Source organism: Helianthus annuus, chromosome 6 (assembly GCF_002127325.2).
Source record: "Helianthus annuus cultivar XRQ/B chromosome 6, HanXRQr2.0-SUNRISE, whole genome shotgun sequence".
NCBI classification, from domain to species: domain Eukaryota; kingdom Viridiplantae; phylum Streptophyta; class Magnoliopsida; order Asterales; family Asteraceae; genus Helianthus; species Helianthus annuus.
The window spans coordinates 25,754,076-25,768,809 of record NC_035438.2 but is presented as its reverse complement, the minus strand read 5'-3'; the positions used below and the strand labels follow the sequence as shown (position 1 = coordinate 25,768,809).

General features: G+C 37.7%; 2 protein-coding genes and 1 non-coding gene across 3 annotated transcripts; all 3 read left to right on the top strand.

The window, feature by feature from the left end:
* The first annotated feature begins 548 nt into the window (after positions 1-548).
* On the top strand, positions 549-2,067 carry LOC110944545. Its single transcript, XR_004860358.1, has 3 exons — positions 549-779; positions 1,502-1,713; positions 1,987-2,067. It is a non-coding gene; the product is annotated as an uncharacterized LOC110944545 (transcript).
* Positions 2,068-7,923: 5,856 nt separating this feature from the next.
* On the top strand, positions 7,924-10,586 carry LOC110865042 (selenoprotein H). Its single transcript, XM_022114237.2, has 4 exons — positions 7,924-8,247; positions 9,245-9,341; positions 9,482-9,541; positions 10,310-10,586. Exons 1-4 carry the CDS (start codon positions 8,003-8,005, stop codon positions 10,388-10,390), a joined length of 483 nt encoding a protein of 160 aa, XP_021969929.1. The 5' UTR covers positions 7,924-8,002; the 3' UTR covers positions 10,391-10,586.
* Positions 10,587-12,492: 1,906 nt separating this feature from the next.
* On the top strand, positions 12,493-14,644 carry LOC110865041 (pentatricopeptide repeat-containing protein At2g33760). Its single transcript, XM_022114235.2, has one exon. It carries the CDS (start codon positions 12,634-12,636, stop codon positions 14,401-14,403), a length of 1,770 nt encoding a protein of 589 aa, XP_021969927.1. The 5' UTR covers positions 12,493-12,633; the 3' UTR covers positions 14,404-14,644.
* Positions 14,645-14,734: the final 90 nt, after the last annotated feature.

The following is a 14,734-nucleotide window of genomic DNA, read 5'->3' as shown; positions in this document are numbered from 1 at the left end:
CAAGGAAGGATGCATATGGTCTGAATGCAGGTGACCTTCAAGATCAATTAAACCTTCAACTGAGTAGGGATGAAGAAGACACAGATTCCTTGGACTTTGAACTTCAATTCAAAGGGAAAATCAGGGAATTGTTGATGAAGAAATAAAGATCAGAGAATAATGAAGGGTTTTGGCATCATCTGTTCTAGGGGGAAGATTGTTGGCTCATGTGATCCTTCCTTGAAGAACAAATGATACAAAGCCAAAACTACTCTGCATAAACAACACTTTAGTAATCAGTGGTTGAGCCCATCAGATCATAGCATCAACAACACTTTAGTAATCAATGTTTAATTATATTAGTGTTTTGTATTAAGCAGTGTTTAGAGTTGTTTAATGTTGTTAGATGTCACTTTCATCTTACATTTATTAAAACAAACACAAACAATTAAACTCAGATCCTAACACTGCAGCATATTGTTCATCTTATTATCATCTTTCATCTTTAAAACAAACACAAACAATTAAAGTTGATGAGGAAATAAAGATCAGAGAATAATGAAGGGTCAGAACTGTCTAAGAAAGTGGTTGCCTACCTGGTGTTTGATCAGTTGCCTCCAATTCAGCTCTTTTTATGGCTGATTACACTCACATTGTGTTTCTCTACACAATCAATGTGATGTGTTTTTGGTGTTCTTTTTCATTTTCTTCCGGTCTTCTTAAACAATCAATGTGATGTGTAGGTAGGGTGTTCAATTAACACACGACTCCAGTTGTGACTTAAACCGCATTTCCCTAAGGTATTGTTACAAGTTTTAAGTTAAAATGGTTTGATGATGGAGGAGTTGCATGTTTTTTTTATGTGTTTTTTGATGATTGGTTACATGGGTAGTTATAAAAACGTAATTTTTTTTGGGTTTTGGTTATTTGTAGGCATTAAAATGTATCAAAACAAGATTCAAGAAAAAAATAAAAACTTTGATAGTGAAGAAATTGCAAGTTGGTTCTGTGTTTTTTGATGATTGGTTACATGGGTAGTTATAAAATGTGATTTTTTTTATAGTTTTTGATTATTGGTAGTCATTAAAATGTATCAAAACAAGATTCAAGAAAAAATAAAAACTTTGATAATGAAGAAATTGCAAGTTGTTTATGTGTTTTTTAATGATTAGTTACATGGGTCCTTAACAAAATTGGTACTGTATGAATTTGACTGGATTAGGAAACAATGCATGTTTTTGAGTAATAATTGATCATTGTGGTTCATTATGTATTGTCAATGATTTTGCATGTGATGTGTTAGCTCTACTAGAAAGTTAACATTAGTTTACTAATTCAGCATCTGATGCTGCTGTGAAATTAGATGATGCTAAAGTTGCATACAAGTAAAGTAGCGATTATATTAGTGTTCATGATACTTGCATGTGACTATTGATAATACATTAACACTTATGATTAAGTTTGTTGAGTGGCATAAAAACACGATCTTATTGGTGATTTATTTGATATATCATATATGTAGACTAGCATGAAGGAATAGAGGAATAAAGTAAACGATTACAACCCATATTTTGTACTTGTGGATCTTTGGGAGTCTTTAAAGGAATGGAATGCATATGGAGCTGGAGTTCCTCTTGTGTTGAATGAAAGTGATTCAGTTGTTCAATACAATGTTCCTTATTTGTCCGACATTCAACTTTATGTAGATCCGACAACACCCCTAACCAAAAGAAGGTGAGTATTATAGTTTTATTTACTAACAAGCGTTTTCGATTAGCTTATCTTGCTGAATGATGTTATTTTTATCATAGACTTATAGCTAATCTCTCGGATCAGCAATTAGGAATTTAACTTGATTCCTAATAACAAGTGTTACTGTAAGAACATTTAAGTTCCTTTTTCAGGACAAATCATGAAAGTATAGATGCAAAGCTATCTTTCTTGGTTTGTCTTGATGAATGATGTTGTGTGATTAGGAACTAAGAAATTTTAACTTGATTTTGGCAGCAAGACTTGGTGTGGCTATTGCAAGAGCGTGAAGAAACTGTTCTCCGAGCTTAACGTGTCCTACAAGGTTATCGAACTGGATGGAGAAAGTAAGTAGTGACTTTTGACTCTTTCGATGAATTGATTCATATCGGAGTTTGTATCAATAACATTTCAAGAAGTAATATGCATGGATTTGATAGGTGATGGAGGTGAAATCCAATCCACTCTAAAGGAGTGGACCGGTCAGAGTATTGTTCCTAATGTATTCATAGGTGGGAAGCACATTGGTGGCTCGGATGGTAAGTTGTTTGAGCAATTTTGTGTCTGTTTTTGGGTGTTTGTCGGATTGATTGATATTGTGGTATTTTATGCAGCTATTATGGAGAAGCATCGAGCTGGGAAGCTGGTGCCGTTGCTAACTGAAGCAGGTGCCATTGCGACTGCCTCTGCACAGCTCTGAAGATTGGTGTCTTGAATAAGATGATTAAGTTGGATGAGTACGGTATCGGTACCGACATTCGCCAAATATGGATACCGGTACCGAAAATGTACGGTACGGTACTGGTGTTTAAAAGTTTAGGTCAATATTTCTAAGTAGTACAATTTATTGTAAGATCACCCGTGTAGCACACGGGAACTTAGACTAGATATGATATTTATTCGCTCTATTAGTGAACACGCTTACTTTCTTCATTTTAAAAACACCACTCAATTCAATCTAATGATTTCAAAGTGTAGAAAGAAATATACACTACTTCAAATGATATTTCAGTGGTAGTGGGATCATTGGCTCTGTCACACCCCAACCGATGGCGGAATCATCGGGGCGCGGCACTGAGCGAAACAGATTGTCCAGATGTTTCCACAACAACTATTATTACAAATTTAGTTAAATGATACGTCCCATACCGTATCCCAAATAAATAAACAAGTTATCATAGAAAGCAGCTAAGCAAATAATTCCGTTCCGACAACTCAGATTCAATTATTATTACAGACAATTGTTTATTATTTCTAGACTCCCTAGCCTCGATTTCATCACCACGCGCCTAAGCATCCTAGCAACTTAAGCACCTGTCACATACGTTAAAATAAAGTCAATACATAAAATGTAAAGGTGAGTACACAAGTTTGATAATAGCATACAGAGTTCGAATAGTTTACGCATAACCAGGCACGTACACAGAGGAAAACGATGCATGTTAATTATCGACATGGGACCATCGATACCAACGACTGCGGGTTGACCGTCCGAGACGGTTCGCAATACATGGTTACCACCGTAATCCATGCAAGTAATTGTCCTTAACAACCCCCATGTAAACGGGTGCTGAGTCCAAACTATAGTACTATGTTGCTAAGGCAGGTAGATAGCACTCCACGTGTAAACATAATAAACAGCATTCATTTAGTCAAGTAGCACATGTAAATGGTCAGCGTTCAAATAGTTTGTGTTTGATTGTGATTTGGTAGGTAACGTATGTAACGCCCAAAAGTGCTAAAAGCAAAAAGGGATCGAGTATACTCACAGTGATTGATTGTGGATTGAAGGGAGCGCTGAGAGTAAGATTAGCCTGAATAGTTCGATAGCATAACGATAAGTAACACGGAAAAGTAAACAAGTGTGGATGGATCGAATGGACTGGTCGATCGAACGGCAGGTTCGATCGAACGGGCTGTTCGGTCGGCTGGTATGTCCGGTTGGACAGTCCTGTTCGATCGGCCGGTAGGCTCGATCGGCTGGGCCATTCGAGTGGATTGTTTCTTCCTCTGGTGTGTTTGTGTTTGAGGATTTGAACTTTTGAAGTTTTCGTTGCAGCATTTGAGAACACTGAAGTGTTCCTACCTTTCAAGTCGATCGATCGAACAGTTCGTTCGATCGGCTAGCTCACTCGATCGGCTAGGAACTTCAGAAGTGGTCCTCAACAGAATGTCACTCGATCGAACAGTCTGTTCGATCGGCTGGCATTCCTACTACGAACGAGTTGTGAAAACGATTAAGTGTTGAAGTATAGTATTTCATGATCCGAAGAGTAATGTTCACTAAACGTAGTTCGATCGAACATCTCTTCCTCAATGGCTCCTTGAAATTTTAAAGTGTGGGACCATGTGCTAGCCGATCGGCTGGCCCGGTCGATCGGCTGGCATGTCCGACCGGCTGGGCTGTTCGAACAGCCTAGCCATTCGGCCAGCAAGTCTGACCTGGTCGGCCTTTCGTCTAGCACTTGGCTGTTTGATTATTTGTCATTATATCGAGATAGTTTGATAATGAGTTGAACTATGACACCTTCGTTCTTACTTGTCTCTCCGGCTCGGACAGGAATCACCCAAATCCGTCCGTTGAGCGGTTCGGAACGTCGGCTTAGAGTTTAACCCATTGTTGGTGAACCTCGTAGATAGAACCCGAATCTTGAACCATCCAACCACTGGAATGATCGGTGGGTTGGCTCAGGCTCCGTTTCTACCGGTTTGAAGGCATTGAGTGTAAAAGAGTTGAAAGAAAGTTGGGATTCCTTCTTTCAATTCTTCACAACATGTGGATGTTTAGATCTTTGATAGATCTTAGCTTGTTTATGTGGAAATCGGTTAGATCTAAGCCATTCATAGTTGAATGAGGCCGAAACATGATGTTCTTCAAGAACACCATGATGACATCACCCAAGAATACCTAGATCTTGGTGATTTCACGGTTAGAATTCAAGTTTTGAAAGATAGAAAGGTGTAGAATCAAGTAATGATAAAAAACGTACAAGAATTAGAGTGAAAACTTACCGGGATCGCGAGAAATCTGAGAAAAGATGAAGAATAGGAGGTGGCCGGTCAGAACTTTCCAAAAGTGCAAAATGAAGACAATGACAGCCCTATTTATAGGCTTCCAAAAGAGGAAAGTGGCAGCCGATCGGCCAGGAGCTCCGATCGAGTGGGCTGCTCGATCGGCTGGCAAGATGCTAGCCGATCGGCTGGCCTGTTCGATCAGGATGCTTCCTGTTCGATCCGCGTCACACTTTGAGTATTTTGCGACGGGTTTCGACGTTTCGATTTCGATGGACGATGATACGAATACGATAGGGTTCCTAGTCAAATTACTTTTAATCCCAACCACTATATCTAACATACAATCTTCTATATGTCACGTTTCGATGTCGTTTTCGATTGTGTTTGATTGCTTTTCGAGTTTCGATTCGATCTTCGATTGATTTGCTTGAATACCACACCAAACATAAAGTAAACACGCACAAGTAACACATAAGGCACACACACACACGTATATCAATACCACAATTCGCATAATTCGAGTCTCGAGTTCGATGATTGTTAGATCGGTTTGATTGCTGATTAGTTAACTTTATCGCATTGTTACTTCCTATCGTTCACAGTTGTAGATCGGTTCGCGTTAAAAACATTCGATTACTTCGATTCTTGCTGATTACAACACTTACTCCACATAATACAACTAAAACGTAAAATAGACTATCTACAGTCAAAGAAAGTCAAAGTTGACTTGGACTTTGACTTTGACTTTGACATTCGAAAACACGGGGTGTTACAGGCTCCCTGAAGTTGCTTACTTCCACATCTTGTTTCCTGAATATTCCAGTTTTTAATATTCAAAATTTATAGGTATTAGTTGTGCTTTTGGCATTATTTAGTATCTAAAAATACATTTATTCAACTGTGTAATATGCTAATATATTTGTTGATGACAGTGTGTGATATATGTGGAGATGCAGGGCGTGAGGACTTACTTGCTATATGATGTAGATGTCTTGATGGTGCTGACCACACGTAAGTCTATTTGTTGATATTAAATGGGATTTTTTTGTATTAATAAATTGTTAAATTGTTAGTTTTTGGACATTTTGCTAGCAATTGCATGAAAGTAATGATAAATAAAGTTCTCGAATGTGATTGGGTATGTGAAGAATGCGAAAAAGAGGAAACTAAAATCACAAACCGACAAGAATAACACAGGGACTTCAACTGAAAAGACAATTCTTCACATTCAAAAGTTGTGAAAGCACGTGGAAAAAGACTTGCAGACGAATTAGAGTCGTCTTTTAAAAAACGGTTGTGGTGCTATTACCCGACGGCAAGGTAAGGATTGATGACCTAGAGCTTCGTGTTTACGTTTCTATTGCATTTTTTTTGAATTTTTTTGGGTGTGCAGGAATATTGATGACGTGGACGAGATAAATGAGCAAACTGAAAACATGAAACTGGTTCAGTACGCACTCACAGCACCCATTGGTGCATCTGCTGATTTTGATGAGGTATTGCTCACAAATTTTGTCCTAATGTTACTTGAATTATTGATTAGGAGATGAACATTTGTTATAGTATTTGGACTAGATCATCATAAAAAGTCGAACTTCAATTCAAGTTATTATTTTAAGTTTACCCTTTTCATAGTCTAGTCGACTGTTTTATATGTGAGTTTATTTCTTACTTATCTAATATTTACTATATTATGGTGATATTCCAGTTGATGCCACCATGTTAAGTTAATTTTGCATTATTTTTTCAATTTACAATTGAGACTACAGTTCATGTTAAGTTAGTTTATTTACAATATAAACTAACAATAAACTAACGTAACATATTTTAATACTACTTTGTTTGGTACATGAAGCGTATGATGAAAACCCCTATAATGCACTTATTACGTCTCTGCTTCATATGTGACTACAAAAACAAAGTTAACAATATGAAGTCAACTACTGGTATTTCTGAAATTTGTTTTGGTGTTGTTCATAAATTATAGTCACATAATGCCTTTTTCGTTTCATTTTCTTTTTAATTTGTGGGGTTCTTTGATCTTTACATGGGTTGCTTTCTTTGAAATAAACTGATGTGAGTGATGATATCAAGAGTTGGTTTGTACTTGAGACAACCCGTTTTCCCACATGGTTAGTTGTATGTAGCTTTATCAAAGGTTAAAACACGAGATTGAGTCAAGCTACTAAGGTAGCGTTTGGTATGAAGGAATGGAAGGTGGAATGGAATGGATCATTCTGATGGAATGAAAAGGAACATGTTTGGTTATCATGTGGTAATGGAATGGAGCATTCCAAAGGAATGTAACTCCTTCCAAATATAATAATTTTCATTCCTTGGTATATAGGTGTTTTTTTTCCATTCCTTCAAGGAATGAAAAGAAATATGTTATTATTATTATTATTATTATTATTATTATTATTATTATTATTATACTTTCATTTGTATTTGTATTTATATTTATATTTATTAATAATAAAATTCATACTAATATTAATATATATCAAAAATCTATTATTATTTTTTTTATCATTAATATATTATTATTAATATTATTATTATTATTATTATTATTATTATTATTATTATTATTATTGAGGCAATTATATTTTTGTCGTTTATAATACAGTTGTGTTTCGTTATTCATCTTTTTTGTTTATAAAATTGTACAAAGTAATGATTCATTCTATTCACATATGAGTAACCAAACATCACAATGGAATGGAATGATTCATTTCATTCAATTGTCCATTCCATTACATCGTCCATTCCATTCTCTTATCTATTCCATTACCCCATACCAAACAGACCCTAATACTTGACAACGATGGCGAACCTACGAATAAAACAGATAATGTTGTTTATAAAGAGATCTTCAATGAGTTGTAATTTTTGGTTGTATTCATGCATTTTAATTATTTGGTGTACTCTCTCTCATTTCCGTTAATATTTCAACGTATATATAATTAAACTATTTACGTCAACATGTTAAAGTAGTTATTTTTCTTATTAGCCACCCGTGTAACACACGGGAACTTAGACTAGTCGTTTATATACAAAATGTGGTTTGTATTTTATCGTACGCTTTGGTCCGTTCGTATACCTAACATCAAAATTCAAAATGTAAAAAAAAGCGCGGGAAAAGGAAGGGGGTGTCTAGTCTAGTTAACAAGAGAACTGCTGTTGCCCACTATCCCACACCCACACATTTTATTTCCAAAAAACAAAAACAAAAAAAGCTTTTAGGTTTTCACCATCAATGGCGCCGACCAAGCGTAAAGCCGACGACAAACCTTCCGACAATCACAACACAACAACCAGAGTCACCCGCAGCTCGACGCGCCAAGCCACTCAGCAGTCTATAAAGCTGGTGGCTGAGCCGAAGACCAAAAAGGCTAAAGTTACCCCCAAGAAGAAGCCGGAATCAAAAGCTAAAATAACTGAAGCACCCCCTCCGTCTTCTAAGGCTGAAAATGGCTCCAAGACCATCGTCATTGAGCACTGGTATTTTTTATTTTTTTGTTAATTTTTTTAAGAATCAGGGTTTTGTTTTGAGTTTTGTAAACTGTGGTTATTACTATTATTATTATTTTTTTTTGTGATTTAAGAAAAAAAAAGTAGAGATTTTGATGGATGGTGGATGGTTTGATGCACAAAAGATTTTGGATTATACAGTACAAGAAAATGAAATGTACAGGACACAACACTAAAAGCTACTTGATTCTTTTTAATATAATGGATATTTATTCATGTGGTTACAAGGGTTTATCAAAGCAGTTGGTTGTTGAACATTAGTGGTGGTAAATCGGTTCATTTGGGTTAAAAAGTTGCATTTGGGTCTTTGAATGTAAAGTCAAGTTTTAAAGTTCAATTTGGGTTATAGTTAAAATAAACAGTGGGTCAAAATGGGAAAGTGGTCAAAAGGTGTACAAAAAGATTTGCGTTTGGATTAGGGATGAGCACGGTACCTGTTTGTGTTTGGTACCGAAAGTACCAGTACCGGAAAACGGGAAAAGTGGGTACCGGTACCGGTACTGAATATACCGGTTCGGTACTGGTACGTTAGCATTATTTATTGGTGTTTTACCCGTAAATACCGGTATGGTATCTGTACCAAAAAACAGGAAAAGTGGGTATGGTTCCGAATATAGTCGGTACGGTTCTGTACCCGATACTAAATGCTCATCCCTAGTTTGGATTCATTTAGATTGACGCAAATTATACGAGTTACTTGTGGTCTACGTAAATTACTAAAAAAGGGGTCAAACCGGGCAAGGGGTCAAAACAGGTAGGGGGTTAAAAGGTGTACAAAAAGATTTGGATTTTGGTTCAATGAGATTGACTAAAGTTATACGGGTCAATTTGGGTCAACTTAAATTAAACAACAGGTCAAAAAGAGCAACGTGTCAAAATGCGTAAAAAAGATTTGCATTTGGGATCATTTGGAAAGCATACTTGTGTTGTTTGTATCATTCTTATATAGTTAATGTATGTATCACAGTAAACAGTGCAACCAGTTTAAAGTTAGGGCTGTTAAGGTGAAGCTTGGTTTGGAGGATGCTGTATCTGGAATTACTGTGCTTGTCAACCCAGAAAAGGTATTATTATTTGAAATAGCCGGTTTAGTTTTTTAAACTATTTTGTCTTTCCTTAAAATTATTTATATTTATTCTAATTATGGCCAAGAAGGGCGGTTACACTTGTGAAGTTTTATTTAGTTGGATTCTTTTTATTGCAGCCTAGAAGGGGATGCTTTGAAGTGCGAGAAGAAGGTGGCAAGACGTTCATCAGTCTTCTGGTAAGCTCATCACCGATCTTTGATTAAACTGAAAACGTTCTTTAATTATAAGCACTTGTCTTGTACTCTTGTTAATATTCTTCACCTGTAGGAAAAGATCCATTCTTGGTGTGTTTTAAGCATTTGACCCATTTATTTGTGAGTGGGTTGATTTGGTTTGCATTTAGGGGCACACATCCTCTTAGATTTCTTAATTTAATGAATAAGATTGTTACCGTAATGATATGTTTATTGTTTTTAAAACATAACGCATTGATTGCTAAGTAAATTCTTTTAGAAAAATGGTCAAAGCGTGTGCTAGCAGACGGGTCAATTTTAAGCTGCATTAAAAATGGCTCAATTCAACTGACCTTTTTTGGTCAGTTACGCAACCTGCTTGACCCACTCGTTACACAGTTATTTGTATTACAAAATCTAGATATTTTTTTTGAACGGTAAATTTGGATCACTGACGGACCATTGGAGTATTCGTGTCACCAGCGGAACCACCCGATCATATCCATCTCCACTAGGCATAAAGCCTATACACCAATTCAGGAGGAAACCCAATAAATATGGGAAAACCCCCCTTGTGGGAATCGAACCCAGGACCTAATGGTCCTAAAGCCTTATCCCACCCCCAAGATGCCACTAGGCTATAAAGCCATGGGCTACAAAATCTTGATATAAATGTCATGTCTTAAACGTCTAAATGCACAAAGCTGTCGAATTGATTACAAACCATTGTTGCCACCTGAAATGAATCTGATATTACCTTGTGATGTGCAGGATATGAAGCGACCATTTGCACCTATGAAGGCTTTGGACATGGATGCTGTCATATCTGACATCGTCAACCAGATCCAGTGATTGTATTTAACCTAAATGACTTGTTGAAGTAGCAGCAGCCATGCGTATATTTTGATCAATGTTTCTTAGGAAAACGTTAAACCCTTTTTGGTGGTAACCAACTCGAAACATTTCAACGCTTCCTAGATGTAATCTGTTGCTCGTTAGCCTCTATGTTTCTTTTGTTATATTAGTTCAATGATCTGAGTTGCTAAAATTTGATTTCTGGAGTCTTGTTTACACCACACCCAACTTCAAGATCAAGGGCCACATACACCATGGCAAGATGATTCACATTGATGGTCAGGATCAAATCTCATGTGGGTTCATTTATATGATTGACTTCCAACGGCGCATCTTAATGCGCTTAGTTAACAAGAAGAAAGTAGAACAAACAACATTTTTATTGAACAACTAACTTCATTAAAAGCGACTAGCAAGATGCTAGCGCACAAAGCGGCTAACAAACAACATTTGGTTAGGGTTTTTTTCCCAATCTCTGTAAGGTAAAATGTACATATGATTGGTCTGTTCACCTATGATCCACTCTTTATGTTCTGATAAAACCACGTTCTTCTGATTGAGCTAATGTCCAAACAGATAGCTTATCGTCATGTTTTGGTTTGACCAAGTTTAACCCAAACTGAAACCAGTTTTAAACTGATTTCCCCATTCAAAAACCGGTTTCAACCCGAACCACTTCCAACTAGAGATGGACATAAAACCAGTTAATCAAACCGGTTTTTAAAAACCGAACTATCTTGGAACCGAAATAACACGAACCAGTGAGGTTCGATATCCAAACCAGTGGTTCCACACCGTTTTCACCTCCAGACGAAAAACCAAAGTGAAACTGGTTCGGAAACCGCCCTAGAAAAACCGGTTTCAAACCGGTAAGAAAAACCACTCCAGTTATTTGGTTTTATAGGACTGGTTATTTTTTATCATAAAATAGTTCAAAAACTATATAAAAAAACTCGTATCCTATGTTTTTTTGAAACTATTTTGTTTATCAGAACGGTCAAAAAAATGCGCGCAGTAACCGGTTTGTGAACCGAAACCCATGTTTTAAACCAGTCTAAAAAGCAACCAAACTAGGGAGGAACCGAAATCGTTTCAAACCGACACGGTTGATCAAGAACCACTAAATCTAGAAACCGATTTTAAACCGGTTTTGACCAAGCCCCCCCCCCCCCCCCCCTCTCCACAGTGAGGTTTTCTACCACTCTAACTGGCTCAAGTGTTTGCCTCCTCTTCATATGTCAAAACCATCTTAATCTCCTCTCTCTTATCTGATAAACTAGCTACTCCCAACCTCTCCCTAAAAATCTCATTTCTTATTTGGTCAAACTGTGTGTGCCCATACGTCCACTCCAACATCCTCATCTCTGCTACATCCATCCTGCACGCCTGCGTTTTCTTGATGGCCCAACATTCGGTCCCATATAACATAGCAGGTCTAATTGCTTCCCTACAAAATTTCCCCTTTAATTTAGTTAGAAACCTCCTGTTGCCCAAAACCCCAGTTGATGCTCTCTACCTACACCATCGCGCCTGGATGCGGTGGGCTACGTCACTATCTATCTCCACATCCCTTTATACAAAGGATCCTAAATGGTAAATACTTAAACTTAGTCACCTGCAGAACCACTTGACCCCCAATGGTGATCTGTGTTTCCTCATCATCGTTTACTCCATTAAAGTCACAGTACAAGTACTCGGTCTTAACTCGACTAATCCTTAACCCTTTGCCCTCTAAAGCTACTCGTCACTCTTCTAGCCTCTCATTCAAGCTTAGTTTACTGTCCGCAACCAACACAATATCATCCGCAAAAAGCAAGCACCAAGGAATTATCTTCTGAATTAACTTTGACAACTCATCTAGAACAACCACAAACATGAAAGGGCTTAAGACAGACCCTTGATGGAGTCCTTTGTACAAAGTCAGTATTCTCTGCAGGCACCCGAACACTATTCTTAATCCTGACATATATATTCCTAATTACTAGCTATTAATAATAGTCACATAAATTTTAATAAGCAAGTCTTCTCTAGTGTGCTTCCGTTAGATATCTGTGTATTATTTATTAAGGTGTTGTATTGATATGCCTCTACTTTCAAGTCTCATATTTAAAGCTAGATTTTAGAAGTTGTGTTTGCCATTAAAAAAAAAAAAAAAACTGGTATTTGACAATTATGAATTTCCCGTTGGAAAATGTAATTTCAAAGAACTGATAACCTATTAACCTGTATAATGTTTGAACATGATGCAATTGAAAGATCGAATGATTGATCACCGCCAGTTATCTCTCTACCACTTTCTCCTCATCGCCGGCCACCGGATCAAACCTCTGCAACAAGTTCACGCCCAGATCATCGTCTCCGGCAAAACCACCTCTCTCCCACTTCTCACCAAACTCATCACATCCACCTGCGCTTCATGCGCCTCAACTTCAATCCTCTACACACACCAACTCCTCTACTCCATCTCCAACCCTGATTCATTCCTCTTCAGTTCCCTTATAAAAACCTCCACAAAACACAACTTCCCACGTGATTCCCTCATCTTCTACCGCCACATGTTAGCTTGCAAAACAGAGTGTTCAAATCACACTTTAACTGCTGTTATTAAAGCCTGTGGTAATTTGTCAGCTCTGGGGATTGGTAAAATTGTTCATTGTCATGTGTTGGTTGGTGGGTATGGGTTGGATTTGTTTGTTCAGGCTGCTTTGGTTAGTTTTTATGCTAAGTGTGGTGAATTGGGGGTTGCGAGGAAGGTGTTTGATGAAATGCCGCAAAGAAGTTTGGTTGCGTGGAACGCGATGATTTCTGGGTATGAGCAAAATGGGCTTGCTCAGGAGGCTATTGGGTTGTTTGAATGTATGCGAGATTTGGGTGTTGAGTTTGATTTGGTGACAATGGTGAGTGTGTTGTCCGCATGTTCTCAGGTGGGTGCTCTCGGTTTAGGTCAGTGGATTCACGAGTACATCAACCGGAACAATTTGCGTTTAAATACTACTATTGGTACTTCGTTGATCAACATGTATGGTAGGTGTGGAGATGTGATTAAAGCAAGAGAAGTTTTTGAATCGTTGGTTCAACAAAATGTTATAACTTGGACCGCCATGATATCAGTTTACGGAATGCATGGTTATGGTAAGGAAGCAATGGAGATATTTCATCTTATGAAACTGCATGGTCCACCTCCCAATTCTGTAACATTTATCGCTGTTTTATCCGCATGTGCTCATGCCGGACTTGTATCCAAAGGTCAACTTGCTTATACTAGCATGATTCAAGATTACCAAATTGCCCCTAAGCTCGAGCATCATGTTTCCGTGGTTGATATGCTGGGACGTGCAGGACTACTAAACGAAGCATATCAACACATTCAGAATATGAATCCTATCAAACCTACCGCAGCTGTATGGACCGCAATGCTTGGAGCCTGTAAGATGCACAAAAACATAACTCTTGGTGTTGTAGCGGTCGAGAATCTTTTAGCGATCGAACCTCATCATCCTGGCCATTTTGTTTTGATCTCTAATATATATGCAATGGCAGGCCAGATGGATCGAGTTGAAATGGTTAGAAATGTGATGATTCAAAAGGGTTTAAAGAAACAAGTTGGATATGCCACCATAGAAGTTGATAACAAGACGTATTTGTTTAGTATGGGTGATACGTCTCACCCCGAAACCGACGCAATTTACAGGTATTTAGATGAGTTGATGGAGAGATGCAGGGGAGTAGGGTATACACCAGTGTTTGAATCTGTAATGCATGAGGTAGAAGAGGAAGAAAGGGTGCATGCGCTTAGATATCATAGCGAGAAGCTTGCACTCGCGTTTGGACTCTTGAAAACACAAGAGGGATCGGTTATAAGGATTGTGAAGAACCTTCGGGTGTGTGAAGATTGCCACATGGCATTCAAGTTCATTTCTGTTGTGACTAAACGAAAGATTGTTGTTCGTGATAAGCTTCGATTTCATCATTTTGAAGATGGTTCTTGCTCGTGTTTGGATTACTGGTGACGGATTTTCATGCGGATCAGATTGAACCCGTTCATGAAACATGAAACAGTGAGGGCGTATGGGCTAGAAAACACGCCAACTTCAAAGGTCATAGCTCAAACCATAGAGTTACGAGACACCTGAATTGACTACATATGCTTGGCCCGGATTCTTTTATACCGGGCACATGTTTATGTAGATGATCTTCGGTTCTTTTTGAGTTATAAAAGAAAGAAACACCAGCTATTTTTTTAAGTTTCAATCACTATTCAAGATTTTGGCTTTTATCTAAATAACAAATAACAAATTTGGGTATTATGTTGCAGAAGTCGCTAGACCTCCCAAGTCGGTC

Coding starts and splice junctions, on each gene's coding strand:
- LOC110865041 (XM_022114235.2), top strand. CDS start 12,634: ATGATGCAATTGAAAGATCGAATGATTGATCACCGCCAGTTATCTCTC.
- LOC110865042 (XM_022114237.2), top strand. CDS start 8,003: ATGGCGCCGACCAAGCGTAAAGCCGACGACAAACCTTCCGACAATCAC. Junction 9,342..9,481: donor TGCTTGTCAACCCAGAAAAG/GTATTATTATTT, acceptor TTTTTATTGCAG/CCTAGAAGGGGATGCTTTGA. Junction 9,542..10,309: donor AGACGTTCATCAGTCTTCTG/GTAAGCTCATCA, acceptor TGTGATGTGCAG/GATATGAAGCGACCATTTGC.